At 43.0% G+C, this 20092-nt stretch overlaps 1 protein-coding gene across 2 annotated transcripts; it reads right to left on the bottom strand.

The window, feature by feature from the left end:
• Positions 1-1684: 1684 nt before the first annotated feature.
• LOC148133490 (uncharacterized) lies at positions 1685-19989 on the bottom strand. Of its 2 annotated transcripts, none has more exons than XM_087952251.1 (4): positions 18030-19989; positions 15741-17311; positions 9272-15023; positions 1685-6990 (listed from the first exon to the last, which is right to left on the bottom strand). In XM_087952251.1, the coding sequence occupies exons 1-4, from the start codon at positions 19987-19989 to the stop codon at positions 3395-3397; spliced, it is 12879 nt and encodes a 4292-aa protein (XP_087808377.1). In that variant the 3' UTR covers positions 1685-3394. The 2 variants fall into 2 exon arrangements, with proteins under 2 accessions (XP_087808377.1, XP_087808378.1); XM_087952252.1 differs by having other exon boundaries at positions 15741-16594.
• Positions 19990-20092: the final 103 nt, after the last annotated feature.

Genomic DNA, 20092 nt, shown 5'->3' with positions numbered 1-20092 from the left:
TGAATGGTTGAAATGTGAAACTGTTTTGTATATGAACACTTCCCAAATTTTGTTTTGTTGAAAGGTGTCAAAATGCCTTTCTTTCGAGGATTCGATTTTCCTGCTGGGAGAGCTCCGGCGCAAGGATACGAACAACTGCTTGAAAGCTGGATCTTTTTATTTTTCAGAAAGACGGAGAACAGCGAGAAGTCTGCGTTCCTGGGCTAGCTAGCTTCTTATGGTAAGCCCCTGGTTTCTTATACCCTTTTCTCCCTTTGTAAGTTGATTTTGTGTGAGTGTTTGTATTTGTGCCTAATGTTTCAAATCCTGTTTGAGTTTGTCTTTATTTCCGTCAGAGGGCAAACTCCGCGGGGTGCAGAAGGCAAACTCTGCAGGGTGGCCAGATTGTATTATTGGTTTTCTGTAATCTCTTTTAGCTTTAAGATAGTTTTTCATATTTATTCTGTGGCAATCTCCTGTTTGTCCCTTTTGTAATTTATATTTTGTGTCTTTTGTCTGTTTGTTATTTGGTATGTCCTGTGTTTGTAAGGGTTTTCTAAATTATCTTTTCCTATTTGTCTAGTTTTCTTAATTACTTAGGCTTTTGTCTATAGGGATTCTTTAATACTTTTTATTTGATTCCTTTTCCTATGTAAGTTTGTTTTCTGGCTGACCTGATGTTCCCCTTGGGCTTTTCCTGTTTTTTGTGACACTACTGCCTTCATGAAATTCCCTTTCCACAGCTTGTTGTCTTTTTAATCAGAATTCTGCCAGATTATAGCATCTTCCAATTGTCAGATATAGACGCAGTCTTCAGATACAGTAAACATGTTGTGCTTCCATCCATATTTTAACATTTCTTGTTATATCTTTGCAGCCCCACCACTTTTTGACACGTACAATATTTGATATCTTTTTCATCACTTTTTCTTTAACTCTAATATATGTTACAGCATCCATGGATATCTAAAGTACTCCTGCTAGCAGTTTCTCATTTTAGTTTCATTTCAAATAATTTCATCTCTTCTGTAGCCAGGCCTCATTTAGCAATGGCCCCCGTTAAAAACTGTTTGCAAATACTTATGGTAGTAAATGGTAGTGAAGTTTCCCCCCCCCAACAAATGTCCACGCTTTTGTCCACATTTCTGCCCCTGACAACAATGCATGCTAGATTGAGAATAAGGCTGGCGTTGCTGCATGAGAGATCTTTATCTGAGCGAGACAGCAGCAACAGACATCTTTACAATTTGTCTCTCTCTTTCTCACACACACACACACTCTCTTAGTCATGTAGTTTGCTTAGTGACTATTTCGCTGGAATGAATTGCAGCCATTAAACAAGAAGATAATGTATTTTTAATCCATTCACTCTGCTGCAGGCCTTTATTCAATCACCTTGCGATTTTTTTTTATTTCCCTGAAATTTACTCTGTATTTTGTTCTACTTCTATCAATGAAGTTTATCAAATCCTAGAGGAGAAAATGTCAACCCGATCTGATTAAAATGGGGAACGGGAAGACTTGGAAAGAAAACCTGAATAGGCAACTCTTACCAATGCAGAGTCTTCTCAAAGACTTTTGAACACACAGGGGGCTTTCATACCATCAGTGGAGATGATATTGTGGAATTTAAAAAGTGTGGCTTCCATTTGAAATCTCTCTGGTGTATGTTGCTTCTCTTCACAAATACACTAGGAGTCCTGACCCTATGACTCAAACATAGGTTTATTTAAGACTTCCAGCATTGTCAGATAAGCACATCCTCATGTGGCTAGGATAGTATTACTTTATAATCAGAATGATTATCACAATACAAACAATACTGCTTTTATTTCCATATTGGCAGCATAACCAGAATATATTCTACATTCTTGTCATAAATTAGTATGTTTAAATAGGTATTTTGTTAGCTATATATTTATAAAAAAAGAAATCATATAATCCAGAATCCAACAATAACTATACATGTCCAAGAAACCTTTAAAACCATGTGTACTTGTCCTCTTCTATTTCTACTTTGTAGTTCAAAGATGACACCACACACTATTCCTGTCTTCTCAGGTTATTTGAATTCCAATTTATAATTGGATCACACTGAAGTACTTGACATTAAACCCCCTCAGACACCTTTATTTAGGACCTCCATCTTGACTGATTCAAAAGATTATTTTTATTAAGGAAGATTGATCTGATGAATCTGGTGATTAAAAGTGTTAAAATTAAAACAGGGAAATTCACTTTATTACTTGGCAGTAATATGTTGTTAACTGAATGCATTATCATTTTGTATGAAGAATGTTATTTTTATTGTATCTGATTGGAAAACTCCCAAGTAGTGGCAACAAGGGAGTGGATATTGACTTCTAGGCACACCGTTGATCATGAGATGAAGCACCAACAAAGATCTTAATATATTTGCATTAAGATTCTTGATTTTAAAGACAATTCAAAAGCAATTTGAATTAAATAGGCTGCTCTGGTAAATGCTTAGGATATATTTATCAATTGGAAGCTTTGTCAGCACAATATAATGGAAAATATGGCATTAAGTCACCATAGGCAATAACTTAGATTTATAATAGATACACAATTGCTGTAGCTCCAAATAATTCACCTGAACTGTGGATAAGATATGGGCTTTATTTACCAGGCATGCTATTGAATTAACCCATTTTCTTGGCTTGTAGAAATAGATTGGATTCACATCACATGCCAATTAGAAAAAAAATGAATTTAAAATTAATCAAATTTAGGATGTGGAAATCCAGCTGTTATCTTTTTAACTGACTCAATTAATTGTATTGGGTGAAAAAAGTCTCAAAGAGTAACTTTTATAAGATTTACATTCTTACTTCCATTTATCTAGTTTACAATAATCTCTGAGTAGTCTAAGAATGATATTTTTAATAAGATAGCAGCATAAATGTAGTTAAAAATAAAATTTAAAAAAGGAGAAATATATTTCTATTTCTCTCAGCACTAATTCCTTACTACTTTTTGCAAATAATCCCACACAAAATCACTGTAATTTTCAGAACAGTATATTTAATATCTTGCTTTGCTTTGGTTTCTCTAAAACAGATCTGGCAAAAGAATATCTTTACAGAAATTAGCAAACAGTATCTTGGTTAGTTTCATTGGAACTATGTATATCTTTAATCAATGGTAGGGCCCATCATCTGTCTGGATGTTCTTATACATGTATTCATATTGCAGGTAATACTTGTTTCTGTGAAGACACGAAAGACTATTCCTTGAACTTATAATCATTATTGCAATATAAAGTATTTTAAAGTTCATTTTAAGGTAGCATTCTATTTATTTTGCTGAAATAAAAGCAATATTAATTTCTGATTTTTTAAAATGCTTTTCAAGGTGATATTGTATTTTTATTTATATGTAGGAAGAAACAATTTTATTTTGATGGGTCTTCAGGAGTATGTTTGGGTTCGGCTTTCCCTTTCTCTAAGAGGATCAATTCAGTTCTTGCTGAAGATGAAACAATAGGCTCTGATGGTATATCACCTGAGGTTTCATTTTCTTCTTTCTCTTTGAGAGGTAAGGTTTCCTGAGCATCAAAGAAAGTTTCGTTTTTGTCTGTTGGACTTTCTTCACCCTTTCCTTCTTTTGAATCCGTTTCCTTTTCTTTGCCCTCTTCCTTGCTCTTTTTTGTTGGAGATGAAAAACCTAACTTAGGAAATTTAAACCATCCTGCTTTTTCAGTTTCTTTGGCAGTATCATTGTCTAATTTGGATGAATCATCAGGTTGAACTTTCTGTTGAGCTTCAGGTTTTGACTCTGATGTTGTGTCATCTGTAGAAAACCCAATACTTGGAAACCAAAGTTTAAATCCACCAGATCTCTTACTATCTTTTTCATCTGTGACCTCATCAGTGTTACTTGTAAATGCCATTTCTCCTGCAGTTTCTATAGCAGATTTAGATATCTCTATTGGTTCAGAGTGACTCTCTGCAAATTCACCAGAAGACTGTATGTCAACTGTAAAGGATTTAAGTGTTGTCAGTGTTGCAGCAGAAGAGGTCCCTTCAATATATTCATAAGTTATATCCTTATCTTTATCAGCCTTTTGTGCTGCTTCTCCTGTACCTGAAAGTTGATGATCCTTATCCTCAAATATTTCACCCATACATTTTGTAGAAGATAACTTAACGGGTACATCTAAGCTCACGTGTGATTCCTGGATTTTCACTTTGAGAAGTGAAAATCCAAAAGCAGCAGTTTTAACTTCTGATGGAGGAATCTCAGATTCTTTTACTATTTGAGTGGAGAAGGATTCCTGTATTTCAGCAATATCACCACAGCCAAAGCTAGATTTACTTTCCATCTTTATTTCTTTACTTTCAGTGATTGATCCTTTAACCTGCACTGTTTCACTTGAACTAAATGGATCATCAGGCTGAAGTTTAATTTCAAGTGGTGCTGTTTGAATATCTGGCTCCTTCAGTGTTGTAATTTTAGCGATTGACTTTTGAATGTTACTGTCCATAGTGTCCATTTTCTCTTTAAGAAATTCAGCACTAAATTCCTTTGGCACTTGTTTATGCACATACATTGTTGTACCCACAAAAGAAGAGTCCGTAGATTGGAATTTACTTCCAACTTGTGGTCTCTGAATGGCAGGTTCAGACAATGTTGTAATTCTGGCTTTTGATTTTTGAATATCATCTCCTTTTTCTTCAGGGAACATAGTCTTGAACTGCAATTGAGAAATATCACCATCGGCAGTATCCTTTATATCCACTGTCTCTTCTGAAGTCAGTTTTTCTCCTTCAGAAATTCTATGTGTGAACTTGAGCATTTTGAATTTGGGCTTTTGGAAACTTTCTTCTGCATCTCCAAGTTTTTTATCCTGAAATTGGATTCCTGACGTTTCTCCCTCAGGTCTAACTAATGACACCTCCGTCTGCACTTTTGGTGAATCAACCTGCATTTCTCCACCCTGAGATTTACTGCGCAAGTTGGCAAATTTTGGTATCTTGAATTTAGATGCTTTCATTTTACTTGTTTTCTCTTTCTCTTCTGCTTTCACTTCACCTTCTTTAGGCAAATCTTTTTCAAAGCCCTCAACTGGGAAATCAATGATTTCAAAGTCTTCATCAGTGATTGAAACACCTACTTTAACTTTGGAAAGAGTAACAGCAGGCTCTTCTAGGTCAGATTCAATACCAGGAACAATGGCATCACTCTTTGTGGTAGACCACCCAAACAAAGGCATACTGAATGTTGGCATTTTGAATATACTTTCTTTTCCCTGAGAATCCTTTTTTGGTGACTTCTTTTCAGCCCCCATTTCTTCAGCTTGTCTATCAAGACTTTGCAAAGGTTCTGGGTCTGTAATAGAAGCATCAATTTTCTTTTCCATAGTAATTTCAGTAGGTGGTATCTCAGCCACTGCCATAATGTCTGGTATGACTTGGGGTTGCTGAATAGTCATCTTAGTTTTAGGGATGTTTCTATCAATATCCATCTTTGGGATAGTGCCACTGAACTCAGTTTGAGAACTTTGTCCTTCTGCACCATCTTTAACTATATCAGCATATGTTTTGTGTTCCAGGTCACTAGATTTCCTGCCAATTTTTTCTGAGGACTGTAAAAAACTGCCTTCATCCATTAATTGGTCAGTGGTAGACTGCTGTTCTTTCTGTACTCTAACATCCTCTTTAGGAAGCATGACTTTTTGTTCTGAGGTGTTTTTTTCACTGTCAAGTTCCCTTGAGATGGTTACAACTTCAGGAGATTTTACTTCAGCTTGTAATTCAGTAACATGAGCTTCTCCAGTGATGTCTTCAATTTCAGCACCACTTCTTTTTGCCTTTGAAGTGCGACCAAATGAAGGCATTTTGAATTTGGGCATTTTAAACCAACTCTGAGATTCCTCAGTCTGAATTTCTTCAGAAGTTCCTTCATCACTTTTAACTTGTAAGGGCTGAGTTTTTCCACCAAGTTCCTCAGATTCTGTAGTCATTTGAAACTGAGAAGCATCAGATTCAGGTTTTGATAAAGTGATTCCACTGCCTGACAGATCTGAAATTTCACTTTCTGACAGATCTGAAATTCCAAACTTTGGCATTTTCAGTTTTGGCATCCTAAACTCCCCTTCTGTACCATCAGACTTCACACTTGCACTGTCCAAACAAATGTCACCTTTGAACTCTGTTTCTAAACATTTCTGTTCAAATGAACTTTTTGTCATGGACACCTTAGTATCAGTTTTGAGTAAGCTGATATCTGGATCTGTCTGGAATGTTTTGATTTCTTTGATGTCACCTTTCAGCATTTTTACACTTATTTCTGTCTCCTCTACTTTTCTTGTAGTAAAACTGTTTTCTATGTCAGGTATTTGCACCAAAGCTCCATCACCTTCCACTACTGTATCTACTTCTGCTTTTGGTAGCTTTGTCTTAGACAGTGAGATTTTGGGCATACTTAAATGAGGTCTTTTTACTTGACTTTTTTTGGTGGCTATGTCTACATTTCCATCAGTATGAGCTCCTTGATCTTCTGAAAGAGTTACTTTTGGTTCTGTGCCTGTATCAACTGATACTATACCAAGATTAGATTCTTGTAGAGGTTCTTTTATATTTGTTTTAAGGCTTGCTTCCTTTTTAGGGGACCAGCTCAATGATGGCAATTTGAATTTTGGCATTTTGAAATGTCCTTTTTCTTCTCCATCTAAACTTTCTCTCTTAGTTATTTGTCCCTTAGCTTTTGGCTCCTTAGCTGCACCATGTAAATCCTGAGTGCTTACCTCTGACTGTGTGACAGAAATATCAACAGATGGTATGCCTACTGCTGAAGTCTTCACATCAGCTCTAATAATTTGGGGCATTTTTATTTTCTGTTCCAAAACATCCTTTTTTTCACCAAGTACATCAGACTCCATTTCAAGTGTTGAAGCTTCCACTGCAATATCAATAATATCCGCTGTTGTTTTCAGCTGGGGAACGTCAACATCCTTGGATAGGCCAATAGCAATATCTGGAATTTTTCCTTTAAAAAATGAGATCCCAGAGTTAGTGATTTGATATTTTACTTTTTACTTTTCTTTTAATTTAACTGTAGTTTTTAATTTTAATTTCTGTTCCACTTACAAATATTTCAGTCTCTCTACTCTAATTCCCAATACTTTCATTTTAGGAACCTTAATTCCTGCTACTGGTTTATCATTTCTGTCATCGACATCATCTGGTTATAACTCTCATTTTAAAAACTGACATCAAGTGAAAGAACTTAAGACTTTAGGTAAACTGATTTCCATATCTACTGTAGAAGCTTTAATTGCTGGTCTAAAATGTTCTGTTCTTGGAACTTTGGTCATTTTAATACTTTTCTAATATAATTGTCAATGGTTTCTTTATCTAATGTTTCTTGTGAAATATCTTTTTCTTCCTTAAAAACAGACACTGTCATGTCATTATTCAGCAACAGCACACAGGTATTTCAGCTTCATTTTTGGCAAACTAGAATGAAGCCTTCTAATAGTCCTTTCTTCCATAGTTAGTTTTAATTAAAAAAATCTATTCTTGTTTAAACTGTAAATGAGGGATCTTCTCTGCTTGTATTAATAGCAGTGGAACCATTAGATTCTTTCTTGAATTCCAACTAAGTAAAATTTGAATTTTGGCATCTTACGTTTATTTTTTTCTCATGTCTTTAATTAATTAATTTCATTTTTTTTATATTACTGCTGCTTAAATCTTAGCACTTGATTATGTAATATAAAATATCTTCAGATGGAAGGACAATATTTATCTCTGAACTTTTAATACTGGATTTAACATAAGGATACTTCAGAGATTTCAGATGATCTGACATCTAAAATTTGCATCAGAAATATTATCTCAGTCCTGCATACATTTATCTTTGAAGAGTCAGCCTTTCTCTTAGGTGTGCTAAAAATCAGAATCAATTGATACACTTTTAGCTCCTAAATTTGAATATATGTAGACAATAAAGGTTAAGTCAAAACCAGCCCAACTCACCAGAATAATATTGCTAGTAGGCAAGTTTTCACTTTTGTCAGATTTAAAAGGAGCTATTTAAATCTTTGAGAAACCAAACTAGGTACATAAAAACTTAAACTGGTATTTATCCTACCAACATGACAGTGAGATTCCAAAATATCTATGTCAATACAGGAACTTCTGTATCAGACCTTTCCAAACTACAGTAAGTTAATTCTGATAACTTAAGTTCCTTCACACAAATAAAACTACATTTACAGTAGATTTAGCGTGATAGGAACAACTTGCAATTCTGGTCTTAATATTTTCTTCAGACAGAATGTCAGTAGGAAGAAAATGTTGCAAAAGAATAAACAATACACTTAGGCTCTAAACTTTATTACATTTCTTAAGATTTTTCTAATGATCTAGAACTATTTTCAATGTTAGAATCCAACATTAATAATTCATGAAATCAGCACTGCAATCAACAGCTGCTTTGAATACTTCTGTTTCTATTAAAGGCAAGACGACTTTTTCCTTTATTGCCATATTCCCATTAGAAGGGAAACTGCGAATCTCCATAGACATTAGAAGAGAAATTTCCAACTTTGGCATTTTGAACTTAAATCCCCGCACTTTCCATCTTAACCTTGCCCCCCCACCCCAATTTGCCAAATGGAGACTATACTTTTAAGTCAGGAGTTTTCAGTTCCATGATCACCTGGAATCTTTACATCAGATGATGAAAAACTAATGCCAGCCCTGGATTCTAGTATCTTCAACTGAAATTTGGTTGATGTCCAGGTTGACTTGGGCCCCTACCTTCTGATTTGGATTATTCCATGCTGGATATCTTGAACTTGGGTGTGGGAATTTTCATCTCACTTCCCTCAATTATGCTTTCAGCCTCCACCACTAATATTGGCCTTGATTTTTTGAGGCAGGGGGAAGGGAATCAATTTTCCTTTAAGAAGGAAGATATTTGTCTCAATTTATGACAGGGAGATCTTTACTTCTGGAGACTTCAGCTTGGGCACTTTGATGCTAGCTATATTGATTCCAGACATTTTGCTTTCACCCTTCTCTTATCTCCATATCCAGGTTGGCAGCCTCAATTTCCACTTCTGGCAGTTTTTCAGCTTCAAGTTCATCAACTAGGATTTCAGATTATATGCTTTGGTCTGCTTCTATGGAAGGTAGGGAGATTCCTCTCTGTGTAACATTTTCCCCCATGGTAAGGAAAATTCCCAGCAAAGGCATTTGAACCTTTGAACTTACTACCCTACCACCAAGATCAAAAACTCTCCCCTGCACAACAATCTTACCTGAAGAAGCTTGTACTTCTACACCGGGAGCTTGCAGCTCCACAGTGACTGGGACCCATGGAATCTTTACTTCAGGGGCTGCTATTCTGATGTCGCCCTCGAATTCATCTGTCTTAAGCTGGGGTTTTGTAGTGCTGAGCTCAACTTTTGGAAGAGAGGTGTGTACATCAGGCATGCTGGCATCAGAATCTATTTTGGGGCCCTTGATATCAGATTTGGAGAATCCCATACTGGGCATCTTGAACTTTGGCATGTGTATTTTCATCCTGCCTTTCTCACGACTACCTTCTGCTTCTGCCGCTTTGCTAGCAGCCTCAGAATCAGGCAGCTCAGCTTTAGCTTTAGGAAGGGAGACATCCCCCTCAACCTTTGGAAGGGAGATGTCAACTTCTGGTGCAGTGAGCTTGGGGGGCTTCACACTAGGCAAATTCACCCGAGGAGTTTTGATCTTGCCTTTCTCTTCAACTTCCACATCTAGGATTGGGGCCTCCCTGTTCATTTCTGGAACAGTAATGTCAGCTTCAAGCTCTGAAGAAGGCAAAGTGATTTCCATTTTAAGTCCTGTTTTGGGAAGGCCTCCTTCCATGGAAGGTATGGTAACTTCTCCATCTGAAAAACCTTTTCCTTTGGGTCTTGAAATTCCAATTTTGGGCATTTGGACCTTGGACATTTTGAATTTACTATCCCCACTTTCAAGTTGAACATCAGGCACTTGCACAGCCATAGAGGAAGGAGGCTTGATTTCAGTGCGAGGACATCTCACTTCCAAAGAAACTTGCCCAGTTGGAATTATTATTTCAGGGGCAGCCATATCAATGTAACCCAGAGGTTTGTCCCATTTCAGCTCAGGTTTGGCAGGACAGAGCTCAGCTTCAGGAAGAGAAGCTTCCACTTTAGGCATACTGACATCCACATCGACTTTGGGACCCTTGATATCTGGTTTGGAGAATCCCATACTGGGCATCTTGAACTTTGGCATGTGTATCTTCAGTCCTCCCCCGTCGATCGTGCCTTCAGCCTCTGGCAATTTTACGGCCGCTGCACCTTCAGACACTTCAACTTTTCCTTTGGGAAGGGTGATGTCAGTCTCAACCTTTGGCAAGGAGATCCCTACTTCTGGCCCTTTGAGCTTGGGGACCTTGACGCTAGGCATCTTCACTTCGGGCATTTTGATTTTGCCCTTATCTCCAATCTCCACGTCCAAGCTAGGGGCATCTACCTCCACGTGTGGAAGCTTAAGATCAGTCTCAAACTCTGCAGAGGGCAGGGTCACTTCCGCTTTCAATTCTGTCTTTGGTATTTCTGCTTTCACAGAAGGTACACTAATTTCTGCCTCCGGGATACCTTTCCCTTTGGGCAGTGAAATTCCAAATTTGGGCATATGGAACTTGGGCATTTGGAATTTCTTATCCCTGCTTTCCAGCTTCACATCAGGGCCCTGAACAGAAACCTTTCCGGTTGGAGCCTCTACGTCTACTTCAGGAGCTTTCAGTTCCAGGCTGGCTGATCCTGTGGGAATCTTTATTTCTGGAGCTGAAATGGTAATATCTCCTCCCTTCACCTCCGGCTTCTCAACGTGGATCTCAGCTTTGGGGAGAGAAATGTCCACCTTAGGCATACTGGCATCCACATCGACTTTGGGACCCTTGATGTCTGGTTTGGAGAATCCCATACTGGGCATCTTGAACTTTGGCATGTGTATCTTCAGTCCTCCCCCATCGATGGTGCCTTCAGCCTCTGGCAATTTTACGGCCGCTGCACCTTCAGACACTTCAACTTTTCCTTTGGGAAGGGTGAGGTCAGTGTCAACCTTTGGCAAGGAGATCCCTACTTCTGGCCCTTTGAGCTTGGGGACCTTGACGCTAGGCATCTTCACTTCGGGCATTTTGATTTTGCCCTTATCTCCAATCTCCACGTCCAAGCTAGGGGCATCTACCTCCACGTGTGGAAGCTTAAGATCAGTCTCAAACTCTGCAGAGGGCAGGGTCACTTCCGCTTTCAATTCTGTCTTTGGTATCTCTGCTTCCACAGAAGGTACACTAATTTCTGCCTCCGGGATACCTTTCCCTTTGGGCACTGAAATTCCAAATTTGGGCATATGGAACTTGGGCATTTGGAATTTCTTATCCCCGCTTTCCAGCTTCACATCAGGGCCCTGCACAGAAACCTTTCCGGTTGGAGCCTGTACGTCTACTTCAGGAGCTTTCAGTTCCAGGCTGGCTGATCCTGAGGGAATCTTTACTTCTGGAGCTGAAATGGTAATATCTCCTCCCTTCACCTCCGGCTTCTCAACCTGGAGCTTAGCTTCGGGAAGAGAAATGTCCACCTTAGGCATACTGGCATCCATGTCGACTTTGGGACCCTTGATGTCTGGTTTGGAGAATCCTATACTGGGCATCTTGAACTTTGGCATGTGTATCTTCAGTCCTCCCCCGTCGATGGTGCCTTCAGCCTCTGGCAATTTTACGGCTGCTGCACCTTCAGACACTTCAACTTTTCCTTTGGGAAGGGTGATGTCAGTCTCAATCTTTGGCAAGGAGATCCCTACTTCTGGCCCTTTGAGCTTGGGGACCTTGACGCTAGGCATCTTCACTTCGGGCATTTTGATTTTGCCCTTATCTCCAATCTCCACGTCCAAGCTAGGGGCATCTACCTCCACGTGTGGAAGCTTAAGATCAGTCTCAAACTCTGCAGAGGGCAGGGTCACTTCCGCTTTCAATTCTGTCTTTGGTAGGTCTGCTCCCACAGAAGGTACACTAATTTCTGCCTCCGGGATACCTTTCCCTTTGGGCACTGAAATTCCAAATTTGGGCATATGGAACTTGGGCATTTGGAATTTCATATCCCCACTTTCCAGCTTCACATCAGGGCCCTGCACAGAAACCTTTCCGGTTGGAACCTCTACGTCTACTTCATGAGCTTTCAGTTCCAGGCTGGCTGATCCTGAGGGAATCTTTACTTCTGGAGCTGAAATGGTAATATCTCCTCCCTTCACCTCCGGCTTCTCAACGTGGATCTCAGCTTCGGGGAGAGAAATGTCCACCTTAGGCATACTGGCATCCACGTCGACTTTGGGACCTTTGATGTCTGGTTTGGAGAATCCCATACTGGGCATTTTGAACTTTGGCATGTGTATCTTCCGTCCTGCCCCGTCGATGGTGCCTTCAGCCTCTGGCAATTTTACGGCTGCTGCACCTTCAGACACTTCAACTTTTCCCTTGGGAAGGGTGATGTCAGTCTCAACCTTTGGCAAGGAGATCCCTACTCCTGGCCCTTTGACCTTGGGGACCTTGACGCTAGGCATCTTCACTTCGGGCATTTTGATTTTGCCCTTATCTCCAATCTCCACGTCCAAGCTAGGGGCATCTACCTCCACGTGTGGAAGCTTAAGATCAGTCTCAAACTCTGCAGAGGGCAGGGTCACTTCCGCTTTCAATTCTGTCTTTGGTATCTCTGCTCCCACAGAAGGTACACTAATTTCTGCCTCCGGGATACCTTTCCCTTTGGGCACTGAAATTCCAAATTTGGGCATGTGGAACTTGGGCATTTGGAATTTCTTATCCCCGCTTTCCAGCTTCACATCAGGGCCCTGCACAGAAACCTTTCCGGTTGGAGCCTGTACGTCTACTTCAGGAGCTTTCAGTTCCAGGCTGGCTGATCCTGAGGGAATCTTTACTTCTGGAGCTGAAATGGTAATATCTCCTCCCTTCACCTCCGGCTTCTCAAGCTGGAGCTTAGCTTCAGGAAGAGAAATGTCCACCTTAGGCATACTGGCATCCACGTCGACTTTGGGACCTTTGATGTCTGGTTTGGACAATCCCATACTGGGCATCTTGAACTTTGGCATGTGTATCTTCAGTCCTCCCCCATCGATGGTGCCTTCAGCCTCTGGCAATTTTACGGCCGCTGCACCTTCAGACACTTCAACTTTTCCTTTGGGAAGGGTGATGTCAGTCTCAACCTTTGGCAAGGAGATCCCTACTTCTGGCCCTTTGAGCTTGGGGACCTTGACGCTAGGCATCTTCACTTCGGGCATTTTGATTTTGCCCTTATCTCCAATCTCCACGTCCAAGCTAGGGGCATCTACCTCCACGTGTGGAAGCTTAAGATCAGTCTCAAACTCTGCAGAGGGCAGGGTCACTTCCGCTTTCAATTCTGTCTTTGGTATCTCTGCTTCCACAGAAGGTACACTAATTTCTGCCTCCGGGATACCTTTCCCTTTGGGCACTGAAATTCCAAATTTGGGCATGTGGAACTTGGGCATTTGGAATTTCTTATCCCCTCTTTCCAGCTTCACATCAGGGCCCTGCAAGGAAACCTTTCCGGTTGGAGCCTCTACGTCGACTTCAGGAGCTTTCAGTTCCAGGCTGGCTGATCTTGTGGGAATCTTTACTTCTGGAGCTGAAATGGTAATATCTCCTCCCTTCACCTCCGGCGTCTCAACCTGGAGCTTAGCTTCGGAGAGAGAAATGTCCACCTTAGGCATACTGCCATCCACGTCAACTTTGGGACCTTTGATGTCTGGTTTGGAGAATCCCATACTGGGCATCTTGAACTTTGGCATGTGTATCTTCAGTCCTCCCCCATCGATGGTGCCTTCAGCCTCTGGCAATTTTACGGCCGCTGCACCTTCAGACACTTCAACTTTTCCTTTGGGAAGGGTGAGGTCAGTCTCAACCTTTGGCAAGGAGATCCCTACTTCTGGCCCTTTGAGCTTGGGGACCTTGACGCTAGGCATCTTCACTTCGGGCATTTTGATTTTGCCCTTATCTCCAATCTCCACGTCCAAGCTAGGGGCATCTACCTCCACGTGTGGAAGGTTAAGATCAGTCTCAAACTCTGCAGAGGGCAGGGTCACTTCCGCTTTCAATTCTGTCTTTGGTAGGTCTGCTTCCACAGAAGGTACACTAATTTCTGCCTCCGGGATACCTTTCCCTTTGGGCACTGAAATTCCAAATTTGGGCATATGGAACTTGGGCATTTGGAATTTCATATCCCCGCTTTCCAGCTTCACATCAGGGCCCTGCACAGAAACCTTTCCGGTTAGAGCCTCTACGTCTACTTCAGGAGCTTTCAGTTCCAGGCTGGCTGGTCCTGAGGGAATCTTTACTTCTGGAGCTGAAATGGTAATATCTCCTCCCTTCACCTCCGGCGTCTCAACCTGGAGCTTAGCTTTGGAGAGAGAAATGTCCACCTTAGGCATACTGGCATCCACGTCGACTTTGGGACCTTTGATGTCTGGTTTGTAGAATCCCATACTGGGCATCTTGAACTTTGGCATGTGTATCTTCCGTCCTGCCCCGTCGATGGTGCCTTCAGCCTCTGGCAATTTTACGGCCGCTGCACCTTCAGACACTTCAACTTTTCCTTTGGGAAGGGTGATGTCAGTCTCAACCTTTGGCAAGGAGATCCCTACTCCTGGCCCTTTGACCTTGGGGACCTTGACGCTAGGCATCTTCACTTCGGGCATTTTGATTTTGCCCTTATCTCCAATCTCCACGTCCAAGCTAGGGGCATCTACCTCCACGTGTGGAAGCTTAAGATCAGTCTCAAACTCTGCAGAGGGTAGGGTCACTTCCGCTTTCAATTCTGTCTTTGGTATCTCTGCTTCCACAGAAGGTACACTAATTTCTGCCTCCGAGATACCTTTCCCTTTGGGCACTGAAATTCCAAATTTGGGCATATGGAACTTGGGCATTTGGAATTTCTTATCCCCTCTTTCCAGCTTCACATCAGGGCCCTGCAAGGAAACCTTTCCGGTTGGAGCCTCTACGTCGACTTCAGGAGCTTTCAGTTCCAGGCTGGCTGATCTTGTGGGAATCTTTACTTCTGGAGCTGAAATGGTAATATCTCCTCCCTTCACCTCCGGTGTCTCAACCTGGAGCTTAGCTTCGGAGAGAGAAATGTCCACCTTAGGCATACTGCCATCCACGTCAACTTTGGGACCTTTGATGTCTGGTTTGGAGAATCCCATACTGGGCATCTTGAACTTTGGCATGTGTATCTTCCGTCCTGCCCCGTCGATGGTGCCTTCAGCCTCTGGCAATTTTACGGCCGCTGCACCTTCAGACACTTCAACTTTTCCTTTGGGAAGGGTGATGTCAGTCTCAACCTTTGGCAAGGAGATCCCTACTTCTGGCCCTTTGAGCTTGGGGACCTTGACGCTAGGCATCTTCACTTCGGGCATTTTGATTTTGCCCTTATCTCCAATCTCCACGTCCAAGCTAGGGGCATCTACCTCCACGTGTGGAAGCTTAAGATCAGTCTCAAACTCTGCAGAGGGTAGGGTCACTTCCGCTTTCAATTCTGTCTTTGGTATCTCTGCTTCCACAGAAGGTACACTAATTTCTGCCTCCGGGATACCTTTCCCTTTGGGCACTGAAATTCCAAATTTGGGCATATGGAACTTGGGCATTTGGAATTTCATATCCCCGCTTTCCAGCTTCACATCAGGGCCCTGCACAGAAACCTTTCCGGTTGGAGCCTCTACGTCTACTTCAGGAGCTTTCAGTTCCAGGCTGGCTGATCCTGTGGGAATCTTTACTTCTGGAGCTGAAATGGTAATATCTCCTCCCTTCACCTCCGGCGTCTCAACCTGGAGCTTACCTTCAGGAAGAGAAATGTCCACCTTAGGCATACTGGCATCCACGTCAACTTTGGGACCTTTGATGTCTGGTTTGGAGAATCCCATACTGGGCATCTTGAACTTTGGCATGTGTATCTTCCGTCCTGCCCCGTCGATGGTGCCTTCAGCCTCTGGCAATTTTACGGCCGCTGCACCTTCAGATACTTCAACTTTTCCTTTGGGAAGGGTGATGTCAGTCTCAACCTTTGGCAAGGAGATCCCTACTCCTGGCCCTTTGACCTTGGGGACCTTGACGCTAGGCATCTTCACTTCGGGCATTTTGATTTTGCCCTTATCTCCAATCTCCACGTCCAAGCTAGGGGCATCTACCTCCACGTGTGGAAGCTTAAGATCAGTCTCAAACTCTGCAGAGGGCAGGGTCACTTCCGCTTTCAATTCTGTCTTTGGTATCTCTGCTCCCACAGAAGGTACACTAATTTCTGCCTCCGAGATACCTTTCCCTTTGGGCACTGAAATTCCAAATTTGGGCATGTGGAACTTGGGCATTTGGAATTTCTTATCCCCGCTTTCCAGCTTCACATCAGGGCCCTGCAAGGAAACCTTTCCGGTTGGAGCCTCTATGTCTACTTCAGGAGCTTTCAGTTCCAGGCTGGCTGATCCTGTGGGAATCTTTACTTCTGGAGCTGAAATGGTAATATCTCCTCCCTTCACCTCCGGCGTCTCAACCTGGAGCTTAGCTTCGGAGAGAGAAATGTCCACCTTAGGCATACTGCCATCCACGTCAACTTTGAGACCTTTGATGTCTGGTTTGGAGAATCCCATACTGGGCATCTTGACCTTTGGCATGTGTATCTTCCGTCCTGCCCCGTCGATGGTGCCTTCAGCCTCTGGCAATTTTACGGCCGCTGCACCTTCAGACACTTCAACTTTTCCTTTGGGAAGGGTGATGTCAGTCTCAACCTTTGGCAAGGAGATCCCTACTTCTGGCCCTTTGAGCTTGGGGACCTTGACGCTAGGCATCTTCACTTCGGGCATTTTCATTTTGCCCTTATCTCCAATCTTCACGTCCAAGCTAGGGGCATCTACCTCCACGTGTGGAAGCTTAAGATCAGTCTCAAACTCTGCAGAGGGCAGGGTCACTTCCGCTTTCAATTCTGTCTTTGGTAGGTCTGCTCCCACAGAAGGTACACTAATTTCTGCCTCCGGGATACCTTTCCCTTTGGGCACTGAAATTCCAAATTTGGGCATATGGAACTTGGGCATTTGGAATTTCTTATCCCCGCTTTCCAGCTTCACATCAGTGCCCTGCAAGGAAACCTTTCCGGTTGGAGCCTCTATGTCTACTTCAGGAGCTTTCAGTTCCAGGCTGGCTGATCCTGTGGGAATCTTTACTTCTGGAGCTGAAATGGTAATATCTCCTCCCTTCACCTCCGGTGTCTCAACCTGGAGCTTAGCTTCGGAGAGAGAAATGTCCACCTTAGGCATACTGCCATCCACGTCCAACTTTGGGACCTTTGATGTCTGGTTTGGAGAATCCCATACTGGGCATCTTGAACTTTGGCATGTGTATCTTCCGTCCTGCCCCGTCGATGGTGCCTTCAGCCTCTGGCAATTTTACGGCCGCTGCACCTTCAGACACTTCAACTTTTCCTTTGGGAAGGGTGATGTCAGTCTCAACCTTTGGCAAGGAGATCCCTACTTCTGGCCCTTTGAGCTTGGGGACCTTGACGCTAGGCATCTTCACTTCGGGCATTTTGATTTTGCCCTTATCTCCAATCTCCACGTCCAAGCTAGGGGCATCTACCTCCACGTATGGAAGGTTAAGATCAGTCTCAAACTCTGCAGAGGGCAGGGTCACTTCCGCTTTCAATTCTGTCTTTGGTATCTCTGCTTCCACAGAAGGTACACTAATTTCTGCCTCCGAGATACCTTTCCCTTTGGGCACTGAAATTCCAAATTTGGGCATATGGAACTTGGGCATTTGGAATTTCATATCCCCGCTTTCCAGCTTCACATCAGGGCCCTGCACAGAAACCTTTCCGGTTAGAGCCTCTACGTCTACTTCAGGAGCTTTCAGTTCCAGGCTGGCTGATCCTGAGGGAATCTTTACTTCTGGAGCTGAAATGGTAATATCTCCTCCCTTCACCTCCAGCTTCTCAACCTGGAGCTTACCTTCAGGAAGAGAAATGTCCACCTTAGGCATACTGGCATCCACGTCGACTTTGGGACCTTTGATGTCTGGTTTGGAGAATCCCATACTGGGCATCTTGAACTTTGGCATGTGTATCTTCAGTCCTCCCCCATCGATGGTGCCTTCAGCCTCTGGCAATTTTACGGCCGCTGCACCTTCAGACACTTCAACTTTTCCTTTGGGAAGGGTGATGTCAGTCTCAACCTTTGGCAAGGAGATCCCTACTTCTGGCCCTTTGAGCTTGGGGACCTTGACGCTAGGCATCTTCACTTCGGGCATTTTGATTTTGCCCTTATCTCCAATCTCCACGTCCAAGCTAGGGGCATCTACCTCCACGTGTGGAAGCTTAAGATCAGTCTCAAACTCTGCAGAGGGCAGGGTCACTTCCGCTTTCAATTCTGTCTTTGGTATCTCTGCTTCCACAGAAGGTACACTAATTTCTGCCTCCAGGATACCTTTCCCTTTGGGCACTGAAATTCCAAATTTGGGCATATGGAACTTGGGCATTTGGAATTTCTTATCCCCGCTTTCCAGCTTCACATCAGTGCCCTGCAAGGAAACCTTTCCGGTTGGAGCCTCTATGTCTACTTCAGGAGCTTTCAGTTCCAGGCTGGCTGATCCTGTGGGAATCTTTACTTCTGGAGCTGAAATGGTAATATCTCCTCCCTTCACCTCCGGCGTCTCAACCTGGAGCTTAGCTTCGGAGAGAGAAATGTCCACCTTAGGCATACTGCCATCCACGTCAACTTTGGGACCTTTGATGTCTGGTTTGGAGAATCCCATACTGGGCATCTTGACCTTTGGCATGTGTATCTTCCGTCCTGCCCCGTCGATGGTGCCTTCAGCCTCTGGCAATTTTACGGCCGCTGCACCTTCAGATACTTCAACTTTTCCTTTGGGAAGGGTGATGTCAGTCTCAACCTTTGGCAAGGAGATCCCTACTTCTGGCCCTTTGAGCTTGGGGACCTTGACGCTAGGCATCTTCACTTCGGGCATTTTGATTTTGCCCTTATCTCCAATCTCCACGTCCAAGCTAGGGGCATCTACCTCCACGTGTGGAAGCTTAAGATCAGTCTCAAACTCTGCAGAGGGCAGGGTCACTTCCGCTTTCAATTCTGTCTTTGGTAGGTCTGCTCCCACAGAAGGTACACTAATTTCTGCCTCCGGGATACCTTTCCCTTTGGGCACTGAAATTCCAAATTTGGGCATATGGAACTTGGGCATTTGGAATTTCTTATCCCCGCTTTCCAGCTTCAAATCAGGGCCCTGCACAGAAACCTTTCCGGTTGGAACCTCTACGTCTACTTCAGGAGCTTTCAGTTCCAGGCTGGCTGATCCTGAGGGAATCTTTACTTCTGGAGCTGAAATGGTAATATCTCCTCCCTTCACCTCCGGCGTCTCAACCTGGAGCTTAGCTTCGGAGAGAGAAATGTCCACCTTAGGCATACTGGCATCCACGTCAACTTTGGGACCTTTGATGTCTGGTTTGGAGAATCCCATACTGGGCATCTTGAACTTTGGCATGTGTATCTTCCGTCCTGCCCCGTCGATGGTGCCTTCAGCCTCTGGCAATTTTACGGCCGCTGCACCTTCAGACACTTCAACTTTTCCTTTGGGAAGGGTGATGTCAGTCTCAACCTTTGGCAAGGAGATCCCTACTTCTGGCCCTTTGAGCTTGGGGACCTTGACGCTAGGCATCTTCACTTCGGGCATTTTGATTTTGCCCTTATCTCCAATCTCCACGTCCAAGCTAGGGGCATCTACCTCCACGTGTGGAAGCTTAAGATCAGTCTCAAACTCTGCAGAGGGCAGGGTCACTTCCGCTTTCAATTCTGTCTTTGGTATCTCTGCTTCCACAGAAGGTACACTAATTTCTGCCTCCGGGATACCTTTCCCTTTGGGCACTGAAATTCCAAATTTGGGCATATGGAACTTGGGCATTTGGAATTTCTTATCCCCGCTTTCCAGCTTCACATCAGGGCCCTGCAAGAAACCTTTCCGGTTGGAGCCTCTATGTCTACTTCAGGAGCTTTCAGTTCCAGGC

The sequence above is a fragment of the Notechis scutatus genome, chromosome 1 (genome assembly GCF_049901735.1).
Source record: "Notechis scutatus isolate UNSWTSFEM ecotype Mainland chromosome 1, rNotScu1.2, whole genome shotgun sequence".
In the NCBI taxonomy this organism is placed as follows: domain Eukaryota; kingdom Metazoa; phylum Chordata; class Lepidosauria; order Squamata; family Elapidae; genus Notechis; species Notechis scutatus.
The sequence above is the reverse complement of the archived record's forward strand: the minus strand, read 5'-3'. Positions and strand labels throughout refer to the sequence as shown.

Coding starts and splice junctions, on each gene's coding strand:
- LOC148133490 (XM_087952251.1), bottom strand. CDS start 19,989: ATGCCCAAGTTCCATATGCCCAAATTTGGAATTTCAGTGCCCAAAGGG. Junction 17,312..18,029: donor GGACATTTCTCTTCCTGAAG/GTAAGCTCCAGG, acceptor CTCTCTCCGAAG/CTAAGCTCCAGGTTGAGACA. Junction 15,024..15,740: donor TAGAGGCTCCAACCGGAAAG/GTTTCTGTGCAG, acceptor CCAACCGGAAAG/GTTTCCTTGCAGGGCCCTGA.